At 34.6% G+C, this 19,218-nt stretch overlaps 1 protein-coding gene across 1 annotated transcript in view; it reads right to left on the reverse strand.

Annotated features, from left to right (window-relative positions):
* Window positions 1–19,218, reverse strand: part of BCAP29 (B-cell receptor-associated protein 29) — a 49,551-nt gene that overhangs the window by 18,769 nt on the left and 11,564 nt on the right. Inside the window, exons 4-6 of the mRNA XM_008567370.1 lie at window positions 14,150–14,300; window positions 12,732–12,867; window positions 8,223–8,331 (exon numbers count right to left, since the gene is read on the reverse strand). Coding sequence (XP_008565592.1) covers window positions 8,223–8,331; window positions 12,732–12,867; window positions 14,150–14,300 — 396 coding nt within the window. The remainder of the gene's footprint in view (window positions 1–8,222; window positions 8,332–12,731; window positions 12,868–14,149; window positions 14,301–19,218) is intronic.

Consider the following 19,218-nt stretch of genomic DNA (forward strand, 5'->3'; position numbering starts at 1 on the left):
CCCCCCCCCCCCCCCCCCCCAAATAAAAGAAAGCACCCACTTCTCCTTTGGTCCCTATTGTGGCTAAAATCATTATCTAAGCTAATCAACCAAACTAGAAACCTGGAGTCATCTTAAGCTTCTGCTTTCCCTCATTTCCCCAAATCTTGTTGATTCTGCCTCCTATATCTCTCTCAAGATGAAATTTCATATCCCTGGGGACAGAGAAAAGATTCCACAAGTTTCCTGAAGGCAAAACAAAAGAAAAGAGGCCACATACAGAAAGGATTAGGAACTGGAATGACTCTGGCCATGCTCAACACAAACCATGGAAGCCAGAGATAATGGAGCATCACCTTCAAACTTCTGAGGTTAAACAGTTCTTAATTAAGAGTGAGGCTAAAATAGTATTTTCAGACATTCAAGACTTTAAATTGTTAACCTATCATGTATTTTTTTTTCTCAGGAAGCTACTGGATGATATGCTCTACCAAAAGGAGAGAGTAAACAAAAAAGAAGAATGTAACTGTTGAGGGTGGGAAATCCTCTTACAGCAATTGAAAGGTGTGGCCTTGAAGAGGAGATTAGGTTATAGAACCATGCTGTAGTAAATGGATTAAAAATGGTGTTCATGGGTGTGGTTCTGAGGGCTTTACAAGGGGAGCACAAACAGTCTGTCTCTCTCTGCTCTACCATTTTCTCAATGTGATACTCTGCCATCACCATCACCACCACCAAGACCTCACCAGATGTGTTCCCTGGACTTTGTACTTCCCAACCTCAGAAACCGTAAGCAATAAATTTCATTTTCTTTATAATTCCACCCAGTTTCAAGAATTCTGTTATAAGCACAAGAAATAGACTAATACAAAAGTCAAAGATATCCCACACTGAAAGATCATGAAATAACACTGCATTTGGAAACCTGGAGGTAAATACCACAAGAAATAGTTAAATGAGTTGAATGTAGTTGCTTCTGGAGAAAGGGCCTGAGGAAGTGCTGTTTTCCATCACAAGTCTTTTATTACTATTTGACTTTTACAATTATACATATGTAAAATTTTGATAAAATAAAAAAAATATTTTATAAAGCATTGTAACGACTGCTTGTGTTATAATTCTATAAGCAAAAGACTTCAGAGCAGGAAAGGGCTCAAGAGTCCCATTTTTTATTTCCCTAATATAATAATTATAGTAAAAAGGATATCTGATTTCCTTACTCAAATCATTTCTCCTTTCCTGTAAAGTTTTATTATTCCACGTCAATGGCTCCAATAGATGTTCTAAACAACCACACTAATGAGAAGTGGTTATGTTTACTGGCATATGCCTTCTCTTCTTCCTCATATGCCCCACCCAAGGGAATTAAACATTTAACATTTGTGGCCCCATTCCACCTAACAAACTTAGGTTGTGAGCTAACAGATGGATAAAACATGCCCAGGTCTGTCCTAATGATTCTAAGACTGCATGAAACATTTTTCTGAAGAGAAGAATATGGTTTAATTAACTAACTACCTGCTGAACTTAAGTCTGGAATAAGGGAAGTTACTGTAAAAAGGTTTCTTATGAAAAATAAATATAATTTTAAGGGCCAAAAGCCAACAATAAAAATTATTCTTCATGGTCATTTTTGTTTATTTTTATTATTTGGAGTTATATAATAAACATTAAAAGTTAACTAGTCCATTCCCTCATTTTACAGAAGACAAAACTGTGGCCTAACAGGGATCAATGCCTTGGCCAAGAATGCCCAGTGTATTCTCACAGACTTTGCAATGTAATTCATAAAACGTAGCATAAGGTTAAACAACTTCTAATATTTAGGGTCCATCCACAAAGTAAAGCTGAGAATAGAGTCAATTAATTAGATAATTCAAGCAAAAAAACTACCACCTCAGATTACCTAGGTATTTGAGAGTTTTTTGTTTGTTTTAAAAACTAGTAAAAATCTATCTTTTTCATTGTGTAAGAAAAAAGAAATTCACTACAGAGAATAAACTCCAGGAAAAGTTCATTCATTGTATATGGCAAAGATAATCATTATTAATAGTTTGTATTTTTTCATACTTGAAAGTATTTTTAGACTAGAGTTACCTGGCTTAATTTCTGTACCTCACTTGGCAGTAAACATAAACCTGCTACAAACTGATAAACAGTATGCACTGTGAAGGCCTTTAGCGAACACACATATTTAAGGAATAAGACAGTCAGAAAGAATATCAAGGCATTCAAATTAATCATCTCCTCTGATCTCTTAGTGGCCCCATCAATTGGCCCCTCAACTTTATAGAATTATCATTCATTGCATCCTAGGGTGACATATCAACTTTTTTTTTTTTTTTTAAAGATGACCAGTAAGGGGATCTTAACCCTTGACTTGGTGTTGTCAGCACCACACTCTCCCAAGTGAACTAACCGGCCATCCCTATATAGGGATCTGAACCCATGGCCTTGGTGTTATCAGCACTGCACTCTCCCAAGTGAGCCACAGGCCTGCCCTTGACATATCAACCTCTAACAGAACAGTTTGCTATATGCTTTGCTCCTCTCACAATAGTAATGCCATTTCACTCGTTTTTCTGCCAATCTATGTCTATTAACACATTTAGAGAAATGTGCTTGATTACATCCTGATCACCTGGCACATTCCTTTATTCAATATGCCATTTAGCACTCTCCACTCATGTTTTCTGGTAGACTAACCTATTTATCATACATGGGAAGAAATGAATCCCAGTCATATTAGGTACAAGTGTACTTCAAAAAGTTCATGGAAAGATTTGTATTATCTTTTAATCCTATTTTTCCCTGAACTTTCTGAAGTACCCTCAGATATACATGTATGTTTGATCCACCCATCTGGACTATAAACTATTCAGGGAAGAGTCTGTTTTCCCCTGCTTTAATGCCCCTCCATGGAGATTAATAAAAGTTTTTCTTCAGGGTAGACATCAGTTATGCTTGCTAGTATTGCCAATGACATATCAGGTATCCTTGATTTCTGTCCTAAGTTAATTTCTTCCTCATAGCTATCCTTTTTGGCCACTGGAAGACAATTAAATAGTTATTTTCTGAGTATAGGCCTTGGGAACGAAAAAGAAGCTCAGAGGAAAGGAAAACATCACATCAAAGTGGGAATGTAAGAGGAAACCAAACAGGATAAAATAACATCATTACATATTATTCCCAGGAAAGTATTCCTACAGCATGCAAACTCCTTTCTACTGGTTTGACAATAACATCAACTATATGAGAATATAATATAGAGATTAACTAATAAATACTAATAAGACCTTTATTTACCTAACCAACAGGATGGGTCACAGATTTTATTTGCTTTAAATAATTAATATACTATTAATTACATATTGCCAATTGCCACATCCAACAAATAAATGATACTATTATTTTTTAACATGGGCTTTTTTTCAACTAATAAAAGAAAGGAAGGAGATATCAAAGAAGAAAAACTTCCAGACAATGTAAACAAAGGAGGAAAACATGTTTTTTCTTATTCAAACCACAAAGCTCATTAAAAGGTAATAAAGCAAAAAGAACAATAAAATGACCAAAAACAACAAACTGTTTTTAAGAAGCATTAATAACTTAAAAATAAGACAGTAGCTTTGATATAACTGCAGGTTAAAAATAAATGAGTTAATGTCTGCAAGAATTTACAACTGTAAAATCTCCTTAGGTTGGACTTTGAGATATATGGTTCATTTGTAAGGAACTTGAAACCCCATAATTTTTTTTTTTTTTGTCTTTTTGTCTCTTTTTTCGAGTCCGGCAACGGATCGCAACCCTCAGTGTCGCGCCCGTACCGGACCGGGACCGGCAACAGGATCGCAACCCTCGGCGCCGCGCCCGCACCTCGCTCAGCCAGTGAGCGGGAACCGGTCTGTATGTGGGATCCGAACCCTCGGCGGGAGCACCGCTGCGCTCCCAACTGGCGCACTGTAGCAGTGCGCCACCGGGCCGGCCCGAAACCCCATAATTTTAAGTTTATATATAAAGCTTATATCTTATTCTTTTTTTTTATTTTTTAAAATTTCTTTCATTTTAACTTCTCAATTTACATTGTAGTTGATTTTCAGGACCCTCTACCTGTTGCTCCCCCAGCCTCTTCCCCCCTCCACTACAACATATCTGTTCTCTTGTCTTAACAAGTTCAAGGAATTGTTGTGACTGTTGTGTCTTCTTCCCCCCCATCCTTTATTTATGTGTTTTTATGTCTTATTCTTAAGATTCAAGAGGTAGGAATTTAGAATTTTTGGTATAAAGACTAGGAATTCCCTGTAATCTTCCATCTTGTCTTGATCTTCAGTTTTTCTTGAAAAGCACTTCAACTGTTTTCACTCTCTGGTCCTTATGCTAATGGCAATAGAGGATCTTTTTTTTTTTTAACTGTGACATCTTCAAAAGTAGTAAAGTCAGTGTGTAAAAGAAAATTTTATTCTTTTCAAAGTAAATCAAGGAAATATGGAAGCATTTGTCCAGAAGAGAACTGAATTATCAATATTTTAAATAGGGAACTAGAAGGTTCTGTTTCCTGGTCCAAATCTAAGGTGTCTATTATATGCTGCCAATACTTAGGTATACATAATAAGCCTGTATGCTCAGTTTCTGTTCTGTTTGTATATACTTTGTTTAGGTAGTTTACTTAAAATTTGCTTTACCCTCAATAGGTATGTGTTTTAAGGAAAGTGTTAATTATGCTCAATTTTAAAAGATTTTGCAACGAATGAATTATTTGGAAAGATTTTTTTAAAAATTGCTGAGGAAAGAAAGAGAGAGAAAGAAAAAGAAAAGGAAACAAAGAAAGGATGAAAAGGTAGAGTCAAGGGATTTGTCTTAATTACTGTTTTCTTTTCTTTTTTTCCTCTTTGCATGAGAAATACTACTACTCAACTTTTACTATAAGATCGGGAGCCCCCCCTTTTTTTTTGGTGGCTGGCTGATATGGGGATCCAAACCCTTGACCTTGGTGTTATAATGCCTCATTCTAACCAACTGAGCTAACAGGACAGCCCCAAGAATTTCCTTTTTAATATAGCATGTCATAGATGTATTCCTGCTTTTAAAGGAATAAAAAGCAGACATTCCCACATGCAGCACAATCACTTTTAAAATAATATCTACTTTTACCATTGCCTGGATGCATGCAATGACTGAATAGTACATATTTCCTCTGGCTCTAAGAATAAATACCAGAAAGGTATTTATTTATAAGAATAAGTACCCGTAGTTATCCTGGAAGAGCCCTTTGAAGTCAATCTCCTTGGACGTAAGAAGGTTTTCCACTACATACAAGGTCTGTTTCTATTATGAGGGCTTGTGAGCTTTGTAAATTCTTCAAAGCTTAGGTTCTCATTTTTCATGGCAGTGCCCTTTTCCAATTACTGGACACACTAGGATATCAGAATTACTGTTAAATAAATCATTAAAATGACAGATCAGGTCCTTACACCTGACTAAGTAAGTCTTGAGTATAAATTAGGTGCTTTGGGATATGCACGCTCTCTTTTGGATTACTAGGGGTGATATTAGTACACTGAAACACAGGTAATGGTTTACTAACTGGCCAAAATCAGACCTGGTGATTAAAAACTGACAGTTTATCACTACTGATAGAACGTTCTTAATAGCTGCCTTCAGAATGCCATTTTTCCAATTTGGGGCTAACCTGCTTAAACAAACATTTATATTTATGCTTTATTTCCACTAACATACTTGAAAGAAATGTTTTACTTAGATTTAAGAAACACCAAGTGTAAGAAAGTCATATGGAAAACACTCTATTTGCCTCTATGAAAAATAAGCCACACTGCTTTTTACTCAATTTTCAAATATAAAAGACCTATCTGAAACATTCTTAAGCATTGTTACCTTAATACCCTCAATTTTTAAAAATCAATGGATATTTTTTAGTGGCACTATGTACAAAGCATTGTATTGCTGAATTCAACCAAATCCTGCACTATTAGTATACATAATTTCTTAGGTCTTGCCTTAACGTTTTTGACTGGTATAGGTCAAGAGAACATGGCCAAAGAAATACCTTCTTTGAAAATGGAACTTTGATCTCAAGGTCATTAAGAATGTTATCTAAAAAAATAACTGTGGGTAAATAAGATGTGTTCATAAAATATTACACATCTTGCAGGAACCAAACAGGACATACTCAAACAGGTAAAATCTGCTTCTACGTCAACACCGACTTACTTTGAAAGTAGCTTTGCAGTCTACACTTCAAACACAGAAGCTGGTACCTCTTGTTATCAGATTATAAACACAATGCCTATGTTATCAGAGTTCATTTTCTCCAAACATCTGATTTGTCTTTTAAAAAAATGCTCATGTAATACTGAGATTAGTTTTATATCAGACTTATAAAGTCAAAGCTCAAAATATCTCAGAGTTGGAATTTTTGAAAGGCAAAAGAAGAAACTAAATTGACCAGGGTTAAGAGAGGTGTAGCATGGTACACAAGCTATTCCTGTCTTTTATTTTTGTACCATTCTGCTCACAACATAAGAAAAGAGGTCCTTGGCAGATACATAAAAACGAAAGCAAGATTTTGAGACTATTTATATGTATGTGTGTGTGTGTTTTAGTAATTAGAAGTATTTTGGAAATAGCTCCCTACATTCTTCAAAAGGATTAGCAGCAACATTTTATGCTGGGTAAAAAAAGAATACTAGTTTCTCTTCTGAAATGTTTACTGTAGAACGTAGGTAACTAGTAAATTCATTTTCATACAAAAGTAAAAATGTTAAATTTGTTTTTTGGTGGCTGGCTTATATGGGGATCCAAACCCTGGACCTTGGTGTTATACCACTGAGCTCTAAACAGCTGAGCTAACCAGCCAGCTCTAAACATTAAAATTTATTGATCATGTTCCAAATCTTTTGGATTTGCAGAGAAGACAACAGTACAAACTATGACAAGATTCTTGAATTTGGGGCTATATTAAACCAACCACATGATGTAGTACCTTATCTAGAAGGGTAATTTATTTTTTAACTTACTGCCTCTAAACTATCTCCTTTTTTCTCGCTTTAAATAAGAAGTAGGAAAGTGACTAAAGAATTTTGTATCATATCAAATATCCTCAGTGGATTTTTTTTGTTTTGTTTACAGAATCATCTTTTAATTTTGGACTTTCCATCTATCTCAAATTCAAATACATCCTGATGAAGTAAACCATATCCACACAATGTAAATAGATATTCCATAATAGCAAGTTTTATTACAGGGAACTTCTATTATACTGAGACCTACTTAAAGAAAAAATTCTAAACCTACAAATGATATAAAGTAGGTCCTTGATTCAGTCCCTGTATATCCTCCAATGTAAAGTAGTGGAAGAAATCTGAATTGGAGAAGGTCTATGCATTGATCATTACCTTAACCCTGACTGGCTGTACAGGTTCCCCAGTGTCTGGCTAACATCAAAGAATATCTGTTATATGCAGAAATGTTGCTATGGGTCAGGTCACAAACTTAAACTCAAGAATTCTCTGGGATGACATTGGATTTGGGGTGTCTGCTTTTCTGTGCTATGAAGATGCAGGCAATAATGATTTGCTCTTTGACTAGGAAGAAGGAAATACTATCAGAACTTTTTTTTTTTTTCTTTTTTTAAATATAGAAGAAATAGCTGCCTTCAGCTAAATGGGGTTAGGATGCTTTACTCCAAGTCTACACTGCAATATATTCTGGAATGAAGCACTCAAAATTCTCAGCTGACATCCCAGATTGTTGCTTACTCTATGCTTGCCCATCTCTTTTAACCTATGCTTTCCTTATATCTAGCAGGTAGAATACATTAGGGCTTGAGATAAGCAATATATTTTCTTGTAACCAAAACCGTCACTGTGTAATTACTTCTCTGAAAGAAGCAATATATAATGCTGGAAAACTGTGGTTCGGTTTTACAAAAATGCATTTACAGGCAACTTTTCAGGAACACAGCTCTTTTGCTAAGGCAGGAAGATCTGTATTTACAACACAGATTTGAAACACCTACATGTTTTTTTGTATAACAGGGCATGTTTCTCTTGGCTGAAACAATGTTTTATCTTCATATTTGAGCAGGAATTTCTAAATAGGTCATTCTTGGTATTCTATCCAGAAGGACATTTAGGTATTTGTTTTGTTTTAGGGAAAACAGTGAAGTGTAACAGCATCAAATATCATGCTAGTCTTTTCACTTTTTCACATGCACACCAAGTTACCATTTGAAGTCTTTTTTAATTCAGTTTTCAGTTTTTCCTGCTCTTCTATTAGTTTTTTATTTTCTGCTTCCAAAATGTGATCATCATCCTTTCCATAGCTTTTCAAGATCTATAACAAAAGAGAGTTATAGGAAGAAGTAAGCTTAGATTGCAATAGCCAGACATTCTTATAGAAAATGAGCTGACTAACCTATTTTAAATTACTGGTCCTTACTTTATTCTTTATCCTTTTCAGTACTTTATAATTTTCTACAATGTACTTTTGGTAACAGAAACTTGATATTTGGCAAATACACAAAAAAGATTTCTCCTTATTATGGCTGAAATATCTGAACTAAAAATAACAAGAACTTCTGGTTGGGCTACAGTTAAAATTATGTTTTCGAAAATATTTGGGTAAATAATGTGAGCCTCTCTTCCTCAATAAAGTGTGCAATGTAAAAAAAAAAACAGTTCTGAAGATGACATTAATTGGAAAACCATTATATTCTGATTTTAGAGCTATTCAGACTATTTATATGCAGTCAAATTTGTAAGAGAAGCATATAAGAATATTGTCAGGGTGGAGATAGGTAAGTGGAAAATGACAGAGCCATCTGTATGGTTTGAAAATTCTAATTTTCATTGAATAGTCTCCAAATTACTTTAGGTCAGTTAATATTTTTCAATTCTCTTTATATTTTAAAATCTATTCTGGATTTAAAAATGTTTATGTTTGTAGACTAACTTTTCTAAGCAAGAAAAATTAAGATCTTAATAGTAAAACAATTGATCAAAATAAAAACATCATGGAATAAAAATTTCATCATCTGTATGTTTAGATAGAAACTCATCATTATTAGAAGAAACTGACTTAAAGAAATGTTAGGAATTTAAGTTACCAAGAATGACAATTAAATTAATATTTGAAAAATAAAATACATACACACCGGCACGCAACTAGATAAAGTGGAAGCAACCTGATATTGACAGCTACTGCAGGTAAAAAAGCAACTCAGGAGAATTTTAAACAAACTGACATAAGAAAAGAATTTCTACTGCAGGGTGATTCCCTTTCTAATGTAAGCTGATATATTCAACAAACAAAACTCACAAAGTCCTACTGAACAACAACTACATGCAAATATTTTACAATGCAAGGTGCTATAAGGGCTAATAGTATAAGAGTAACATGGTCTCAACTCTCAGGTAACTTCAAAAATTTAGTAGAAAGAATGAGACAAGAGCATAAAAACTGCAGCACAAGACCAAACACAGTACTATTGTGCTATAACAGGAGGAGGCATTAAAGCTCTAATGCATATATCATATAATCCCCAAAACTATTTTTTGGAGATTGGAGGACTGAAGTACATTCTGAGACTGAAGAAGCCTCATACCTTCTGAAATTAAAAATCTTTTTTTTTTAAAGAGGACAAGAAAAAAAGTTCCTCCATATCACTTTTAATTTGTTGCCCACTTTAAGTTCAAAAGAATCCTAGCTGTTACTTAACTGAATTCAGTTCATACAATCTCCAGTGATTACCCAAATTGGAAGAGAACCACTGAGTTGCAGGAATGTTTACACTGACTGCTTGAATTATTATGCCATTGACTTGGAAAAGTTGGATTTGTGTTGGTCTTGTAAATAAGCTTTCATTACTGCACCTGTAAACTTGTCCAAATTTATTACATGTAACTTGATGCTAGAGAAAGACTAAGAGTCCGGGAATCTGAAATTCAATAGCTACCAGCTACAGTAACAGAAGTGTTCACTGTCCCACCCACCTTATCTCACCTTGGTAAGTGGCTGGAAAAAAAAAAATCTGTGAAAGTGACAGCTTTAGCACTGTTGTTATTTTAAAGCAGTTAAAAGTTAATTGGTCTTTCATAATTATTTCTTTAACTGAATATCAGAACAAAAAGGGGTCTTAGGCACCAAGTGCAAGTCATTTTATATGATAGCATAGGAGTTGAGGGCACAAAACAATGTGTGGATTCTAGAGTCAGGCTGCTTGGGTTTAAATCTCAGTTCTGTCACTTATTAACTGAATGATTTTGTTTAAGTCACTTAACCTTTCTATGCCTCCGTTTCCTTATCTATAAAATGCAGATAATAACAATATCAACCTCATAGGGTTGTTGTGAGAATTAACTATATCTTACTGTGAAGCTACTGAATACCTGGAAAAGTGTTAACTATTATTATTTATAGCTAAGAGACCTTGACGCCCAGAACATATGAGATGACTTGCCCCAGGTCACATTGCTAATTACTGGTAGAGCTGGAACTAGCACCCAAGTCTCTTGGATTTCAGAGTAATGCACTTTCCACTAGATAATATGTCTCTAATAGAGAATAAAGAGGTGTTTTTGCAATTTTATCCTTCCTTAGCTAATATTTCAAAACTTATATGAAGTACCTTGAAACAGAGGTCATCTCTGAAATTCTCACCATTTGGCCTTTATTGGTTACTTTATTGGTCAATTGGTTATACTCTGGGCACTGATAGTATTTACATTTAGCTCACAGACTTTCTCGCCATTGTGTACTGGCTTTAGCCCAGCCGATCTGTGCCTCCTTTGATGATCTAGGACCACTGATTAGGTCACAGCTACACAGGAAGCAAGGAACCAGAATAGCATAGAACCAAATGGGAGGAAAAGAAGAAAAAAAGAAGCATAAGCATGTCTGTGTGGGAGGGTGGTGTCAAGGAATCAATCATGAAAGAACTTCCTTGCAAGCGTAGCTGGCTCTGAGAAACAATTACAAAAGAAAAGTTGTAAAAACATTTTGAGGAAGGTGCTTTTCCTGAAGGATAAGACTAACTTAAGAACAATGTGGTGTATATGAGAAAAATAATAATATCAAACTTTACAAAAACATTTTCCATTTTCTTAGAGCTGAAAGAATAAGAGGAAAACAAAGAAATGGTCTTAATAGTCACAATTCATTATTATAACATGATGTGTATAACTTTAAATCAAATTGGTACATGATAAATCGTTCTATAAAGATGTGTACAAGGCTGTGTACTTTTAAATTTAGCTGTCATAATTAATCAAAGCTTTGAGGATAGTGTTTTTGTTTTTACCCTTGAGAAATTAGATCAATGGATGAAAAATGAAGTGAATAACATCAAGGTACATAATGAGGTTGATTGTGCTGCTGAAACATTCCAAAAAAAGCAAAAATGACTTGTTGCTTGCTTTGAGATACAGAAATATCAACTGCTTGATTTTCAAGATCTATATTTACTTCCGAGGGAAATTTATAAGACATTGATGGATCAACGCCTCTTCAAAATAGAACAAACAAAGCAAAAAATAAACTGGTGCATTTACTTCAAAAATTTCCTTAAAAGATGCTGATACTCAAATAAAAACTTTTGGATTCTGTTTCTATGAAAAGTGGTATTTCTTTCCTTTTTCGTTGTAGTAGAAAAAAAGGCAGAGATGATACAAAGTAAAATACAGGCTTTGAACAGATAACTATGGTAATGTAGCATCATTCACAATATTTTGCAATATTACCTTACTTAGGTTTTAGAAAGCCTTATATTGTACCATGTAATAGCTAAATTAATGAAAGGTGGTACTCATAGTTCTTTCTATAAGAGGCTGGGCTTCATGACTTAGACAAGGATTTTAATTCTCTACTGCTGGACTTAGCACTACTTTTTACATGAATATAACTTGGTGTAATGTACAATGACTGGTTGCATTTCTTTAATAAAGAGAAATAATCTTAACTGTATTATTTTAGAAATGCTTTCTTCAAGAAAATCTGTTTTACTTCTGAATGGTTGGTTCCATTGATTTATTTTTCTAAGAAGTGGAATTAGTGAAGTTTATGGGGCTTAATATGATGAATTGTAAACACTGAAGCTATGAGATCTGGCTCGAATTTTAAACTTAAGAAAAAAAATACTCAAGGTAATTTTGTGTCTTTCATTTTCCCATTGTTCTTCTTTTTATTCACGGGGAAAACATCAGTACCTGATCCACACTCTCCCTGAATGTCAGGGAAAGGATAGCATAGGCTTCTCAAAGAAGAAATATTAGCAGCATTACCAAATTAAAGATTTGAAATATTATATGCAATCATCAATCTAGCATCAATTACCTTCCTCCGCTTTCTATATAACCGTAAAAACTAGGCTTAAAAAATACTTTAACTAAAAAAGAAATGAAAACAGAAAATTATAAAGATTTGTAGGTTATAAAGTAAAATTAATAGTAATTAAGGAATTAAAATTCATATTCCCAATATATAGTGTTCTTCTTGAACCACAGGAGATAGGTCCAATGGCATTAATCCACTGTGGTGGGAAATTATGGAAACAAGCAAATCTAAAGGATAGTAAAAATAATATTGAAAAAAATCATTCCATAGATCAATACTGTTATTTACGGTCATTCTCTTCTTATAAATTATAAAAATGTCCTTTTTGATGCTGAAAAATAACATATCACTCTTTAGGAACACCAACAACATTCATACGAATTTTTACAAAGAAAATTAAATACCCATTTTAGTTTTTCATTCTCTTCCATAAATCTTTTGGCAGCCTTGTTAGTATTTTCTGCTTGAGATTTAAGCGCTCCTTTGTTTGACAGTTCTTTCGCCAGCTGAGTAATAAGCGTAACCAGACGTCTCAACACTCTAAGAAAATTTTAAAAAAGTTCAGAATAATGCATAACCAGGCCAATCATCAGAAATTATGACGTTAAAACAAAGTCATTGTTAAATGACTCTCTATTCAGGATAGGTGTGGTGGAGGGAGGTGGTGGTTAAGCAGGACATGATTTAAAAAACAAAATCCATGTCTTCCAGTCAAAACAAGCCTTATTCCTTTGGAATCTTTGTTAGAAGAGTAGCATTTGAAATACAGGATCAGCGGTACTTTTTAGTTTAATTATTTTTCTTGTGTAGGTGGTAGTTTTTTTTTTTGGCAGCTGGCTGGTCTAGGGATCTAAACCCATGACCACGGTATTACCAGCACCATGTTTTCCCAAGTAAGCTAACTGGATAGCCCAATTACTTTCCTTGTGAAAAGAGGCCTTTAGCTCAGAGGAGTAGAAACAGGAGAATTTCCAATAGGGTGACAGGACCAATAAGAGGGTTTTTTTTTGGCCCAGTTCTAAATTTGCTATTTAAAGAGAATTGTATAAGGCTAGTCAAACCTAAAAATTTCTCATTCACATCCGTTTATGGATAACGTCCATTGTTAGAAGTAGTAATAAACATCTTCAATTATTCATTCAACAGATACTTAATCAAGAACTGCTAAGTGTTATAAACTATGCTATGCACTGGGGACACAGCAAGAAACAAAACAAAATCCGTTACCTTAAGGGGCTTAGGTTCTAGTTGAGGAGAGTTAAACAGTATTTAATTACAACTGTGAATGATACTAGAAATTAAAGTATGTATATATATCCTATGAGAGTGTATAACGGGAGATCTGCCTACTTTAGGGAGAGTGATGACCACAGAGGCTTCCCTGAGAAAGAGGCTGGCAGATGAGTAAGGGTTAGTCAGCTAAAGAGGGAAAGGAAGAATGTTCTGGGAGAAGGAGGAGCTAGTGTGAAGACCCTGAAGTCGTAAGGATCTAGGTACGCCACAGAACTCAATAAATACTTGTTGCAAGAATGAATGAATGAATGAATAGTGAAGGTCAGTGTGGAGGAATGTATTGTACACATCAGAGAACAATATGTGACAAGGCTCCAGAGAGAAGTAGAGGCCAGATCGTGCAAGGCCTTATGGACCTAGCAAACTTACAAGCTCTAACTATTGTTTGTTATTTGGGCATATCACCTGAGTTCTTTTATGAAGATATTAGTAAAACAAAAACTAGAGTACAGATAGAAAAAAATGAGAAAGAGAAATATAAATTGTGTTTTAAAACTGCTTCAATTCTTTTTTTTTTTTTTTAACTTACAGCCAGAAAAATAATGAAAATCCAGAAATGTAAAGATTTCTTTGGGACCTAAAAAGTTTCATCTGTGTATGTTCATGGGCATCATGTCTGCTGGTTGAGCTCTTCTCAATGGTATGAGTATAGGAGTATTTCCTTACTTCTCTCACAGCATCTATTACAGAAAAAGAGAAAACATTACTTTTGGTTTTTAAGAATATAAAATTATTACAAATGAGAAGCAGTTTCAGAATAACTGACTAATTTTATAATAAAAGACTTTAGTTAGGGACTTTCTTTTTCTCTTTCCTTCTACACTACCTGGGAGGGTATTATGCTCAAAATAGGTGCTCTGCAAATGGATACTAGTGGAAAATTTTGAATTACTATACCATTTGTTTTTTACTATTCATCAAGGACTTACCATCATTGTACTGTTTCTCATCTCTAGTAAACTATTATCCTTTAATCTTTCTATACCTAAGAATGACTAAAATTCAACCTATTGACAATAACATATGTTATTGTCATATGTCATTACAATCAATTTCAAGAGACTATCCTCTTTCTCTTACTGTACTAGCATTATTACTATTATTACTTTAAATTATTAAAATTTTAGAAATATTTGGTTACATTGAAACTTCCACTGGCATAGGTTTGTTAAAATAGGATTTGATAGGGCTGAGCCCCTGGCGCACTCGGCAGAGTGCGGCGCTGGGAGCGCAGCAGCGCTCCCGCTGCGGGTTCGGATCCTATATAGGGCTGACCGGTGCACTCACAGTGCTCACTGGCTGAGCGCGGTGCAGCCGGTCTCAAAAAGGACAAAAAAAAAAAAATAAAATAAAAAAATAGGATTTGATTTATGGTGGCATACACTCTCTCAAATGGCATGTGGATGGCATTTGGTACTGGAAATGTTCAGGTAGCTGCTCCCTTGATGTTTTTCAGTTCTGGTACATCTCAGATCTAGAGGAACCACTTCTTTCCAGTCGAAAATAGATATCCACTTATTAGCATCTATGTTTAGTGCACTTAGTCACTGGATTCTTGTATGTCCTAGGGAAGCATCTACTTTAGATGTCTCAAAAGCCAGTGGGGTAAGAGCAAGTCAGATTGCTCCTTTCAGGGGACCATTAGTATTCTCAGAAAACAGTTACTGCCACATAAAGAAAGAGATTCCAGTTAAAAAATTGAGGCTAGGGCCGGCCCGGTGGCGCACTGGATAAGTGCGCCGCTTGGGAAGCGCGGTGGCTCCCCCACGTACAGACCGGTTCCTGCTCACTGGCTGAGCGAGGCGTGGGAGCGGCTCTGAGGGTTGCGATCCCATTGCCGGTCCCCGGTCCGGTGCGGGGGTAACACTGAGGGTTGCGATCCATTGCCGGACACGGAAAAAGATAAAAGACAAAAAAATAATAATAATAAAAATAAAAGTTTAACCTGAAGATTCTGCAGATAATTTTCATTTACAGGAAATACGAGTATAAGGAGGTAGAGAAACATGTTAAAATGACACCAGGAAGTAAAGAGGCAGATTACTTTTTTTATAGCAGCTTTATTGAGATATAATTCACACGACATAAAATTTACCCTTTAAAGTGTATAATTCAGTGGTTTTTAGTGTATTCACAAAGTTGTACAACCATCCTAACTATCTAATATTGGAACATTTTCATTATCTCAAAAAGAAACCCTATACCAGTCCTTCCCTTCCCCCAGATCCTGGCAATGACTAATCTACTTTCTGTCTCTACGGATTTGCCTATTCTAGACATTTCATATAAATGGAATAATATACTATCGGTCTTTTGTGACTGGCTCCCTTCACTTAGCATAAAGTTTTCAAGGTTCATCTGTGTTGTACTATGTACCAGTACTTCATTACTTTTTATGGCTGAATAATATTCCATTTTACATATTTACCACATTTGGTTTATCCATTCACCAGTTGATAGACATTTTGAGTTGATTTCACTTTTTGGCTATTATGAATATGCTTCTATGAACATTCATGAACAAGTTTTTGTATTGACATATGTTTTCATTTCTCTTGGTATATACCTAGGAGTAGAATGCCAGGCCATATGATGAGCCATATGGTAACTCTATGTTTAAGTTTTTGAGGAACTGCCAAACTGTTTTACAAAGTAGCTGTACCATTTTACATTCCTACCAGCAGTGTATGATGGTTCCAATGTCTCTACATCTCTAGCAACACTTGTTATTATCTGCCTTTTTGATTATGGCCATCCTAGTAAGTGTGAAGTGGCATTTCATTGTGGTTTTGATTTGCATTTCCCTGATGGCTAATGATATTGAGCATCTTTTCATGTGCTTATTGACCATTTATATCTCTTCTTTGGATAAATGTCTATTCAGATCCTTTACCCATTTTAAATTGGGTTATGTGTCTTTTTATTTGCTCTCCAAATGTCTTTTCCAGATTTTTTTTCAATTGTTATTTTTTGTTTGTTTGTTTGGTGGCTGGCTGGTTCAGGGTTCTGAACCCGTGACCTTGGTGTTACAAAGCTGCACTCTAACCACTGAGGATACTGGCCAGCCCCAGATTTTTTTTTGAAATTGAGAATTACATAACATTCATCACACATAGTTAAGTCTCTGTAGTTTCTTGACATACAATACTTTTTTAAAAAAAGACATTGACTAAAGTGCCAGTCCAGCTGTTTTACATTCTGGATTTATCTGATTGTGGTGAAGTCTAATCTGTTTCTCTAACTCCTGTGTTTTTACAAAATTAGAAGTCAGGAATAAAGACATGACTGGATAAGGTTTAATACTTTTTGTAAGAATTCTTCAGTTTATGTTGTGTAATGTTAACTTTGGTACTTTTTTTCTTTTTAAAATTTATTCACTTTTTGCTGTTTTTCTTTTGTTTCATACTCTTTGATGCTAAATATGATAACTTGGTTAAGATGAAGTATTAGTCAGGATTCTCCAGAGAAAGAGAATCAACAGGATGCATATATATATAGAAAGAGATAGATTTATTTTAAATAACTGGCTCATGTGATTGTGAAAGCTTCGTAAATCCAAAATCTGGAGGATAGATCAGTAGGTTGGAGACCCAAGGAAGAGTTACAGTTTGAGTCCAAAGACAATCTGCTGGCAGAATTCCTTCTTGCTCAGGGAAGGTCAGTCTTTGTTCTATTAAGGCCTTTAACTGTTTGGATAAGGCTTACCCACATTATGGAGGGTATAATTTGCTTTACTCAAAATCCACTTTTTTAAATGTTAATTTCATCCAAAAAATATCTTAACAGAATTACCCAGAATAATGTTTGACCAAATATCTGTCATCCTGCACAACCAAGTTGACATATAAAATTAACCACCCCAGATGATGATCATAAGATATCTCCACTGTAAAGGTTTTGTGTTTCCCTTTGCAATTACCAAGTAATATGTTTTTATTTTTTCCCTTTAGTCTTGAAATCTGATAGTGTGAATGTCACAAGTTTGTTCTTTTTTTTAAAGATTTTTTGGGGGCGTTATGAGTTCTTTGCTTATCCATGTAAATTTTACAGACAATTGGTCAACTTCTACAAAAATGCCCATTGAGATTTTGACTAGGACTGTGTTGAATTTATATGTCAAGTTTGGAAGAATACAATTCATGTTAGCCAAAAGGGCAAGAAGTGATAACTTTGGAAGAATGAATATTTTGATAATATTGAGTTTCCATTTATTTTGATGTTCTTTAATTTATTCCAGCATTGTTTTTGTAGTTTTCAGTGTAGAGCTCTTGTACATCTTTTATAAAGTTTATTTCTAAGGTTTTAGGCTTCTTGGTGTACTTATAAAAGAAATTTTTAAAAATTTCATTTTCTAATTCTTTACTGCTTATAGTAAAGAAATACAATTATTTTTTATTTATTGACCTTGCATTTTGTGACCCCACTGTACTAATTTCTTTGACATAGTAGCTTTCTTGGAGATACTTTAGGATTTTCTATAAGATCAATCATATCATCTGCAAGTAGGAACTATTTTACTTTTTTTCTCTGCAATCTTTATACCTTCTATTTATTTTCTTGACCTATTATTACCCCGGTTAGGACATTTATTATTTAATTGAATAAAAATAGTGAAAGTGAATATCCTTGCCTTGTTCCCAATCTTTGAAAGGAGACTTCAATGTTTAATTACATGTAATGATAGCTTGAGGTTTTCACAGATGATCTTCATAACAATGAGAAAGTTTCCTTCTAATTCTTAATCTGCTAACCTTTTTCGGTAAAATCATGAGTTAATATCCTTAAGTAGGAAACTAAAGTCACTGATTTTAAACCTTTCTTCTTTTTCTAATAAATATTCAAAGGTATAAATTTTCCCCTAAGCAGTGCTTTAGTGGCATCCCACAAATTTTTATATATTGTACTTTCATTATTATTCAGTTAAAATATTTTCTAATTTTGGGCCGGCCTGTAGCTCACTTGGGAAAGTGTGATGCTGATAACACTAAGGCCAAGGGTTCAGATCCCTATATAGGGATGGCCAGTTAGCTCACTTGGGAGAGTGTGGTGCTGACAGCGCCAAGTCAAAGGTTAAGATCCCCTTACCGGTCATCTTTAAAAAAAAAAAAAAATTCTAATTTCCATGTGAATTCTTTGACCCAAAGGTTACTGACGAATGTCTAATTTTCATACATGCAGGGGTTTTCCAGATATCTCTTATTGATTTCTATTTTACCCATTCTGTATGATTTCAATCCTTTGTATTTACTGAGACTTGTTTTATGGCCCAGAATATAATGTATGTTGGTGTATGAACATAGTACACTCATGTGGCCTTGGTAAAGATTATTTATATTCTACAGCTGTTTGGAGAAGTTTGATTTATATATATATTTTTTTTAATTTTTATTTTTATTTTATTTTATTTATTATTTTTATTTTGTCAATATACAATGTAGTTGATTATTATGTCCCATCACCGAAACCTCCCTCCCTCCTCCCTCTCCCCCCTCCCACCCAGGTGTGTCCCCTCCATTTTCTTGTTGTAAGAACTTCAAAAAAAAAGTTGTGGTTGTTATATCTTCCTCTCCCTCCCCGCCCCCCCCCCCCCCCCCCCCC

Source organism: Galeopterus variegatus, unplaced genomic scaffold (assembly GCF_000696425.1).
Source record: "Galeopterus variegatus unplaced genomic scaffold, G_variegatus-3.0.2 Scaffold313, whole genome shotgun sequence".
Classification (NCBI taxonomy): Eukaryota; Metazoa; Chordata; class Mammalia; order Dermoptera; family Cynocephalidae; genus Galeopterus; species Galeopterus variegatus.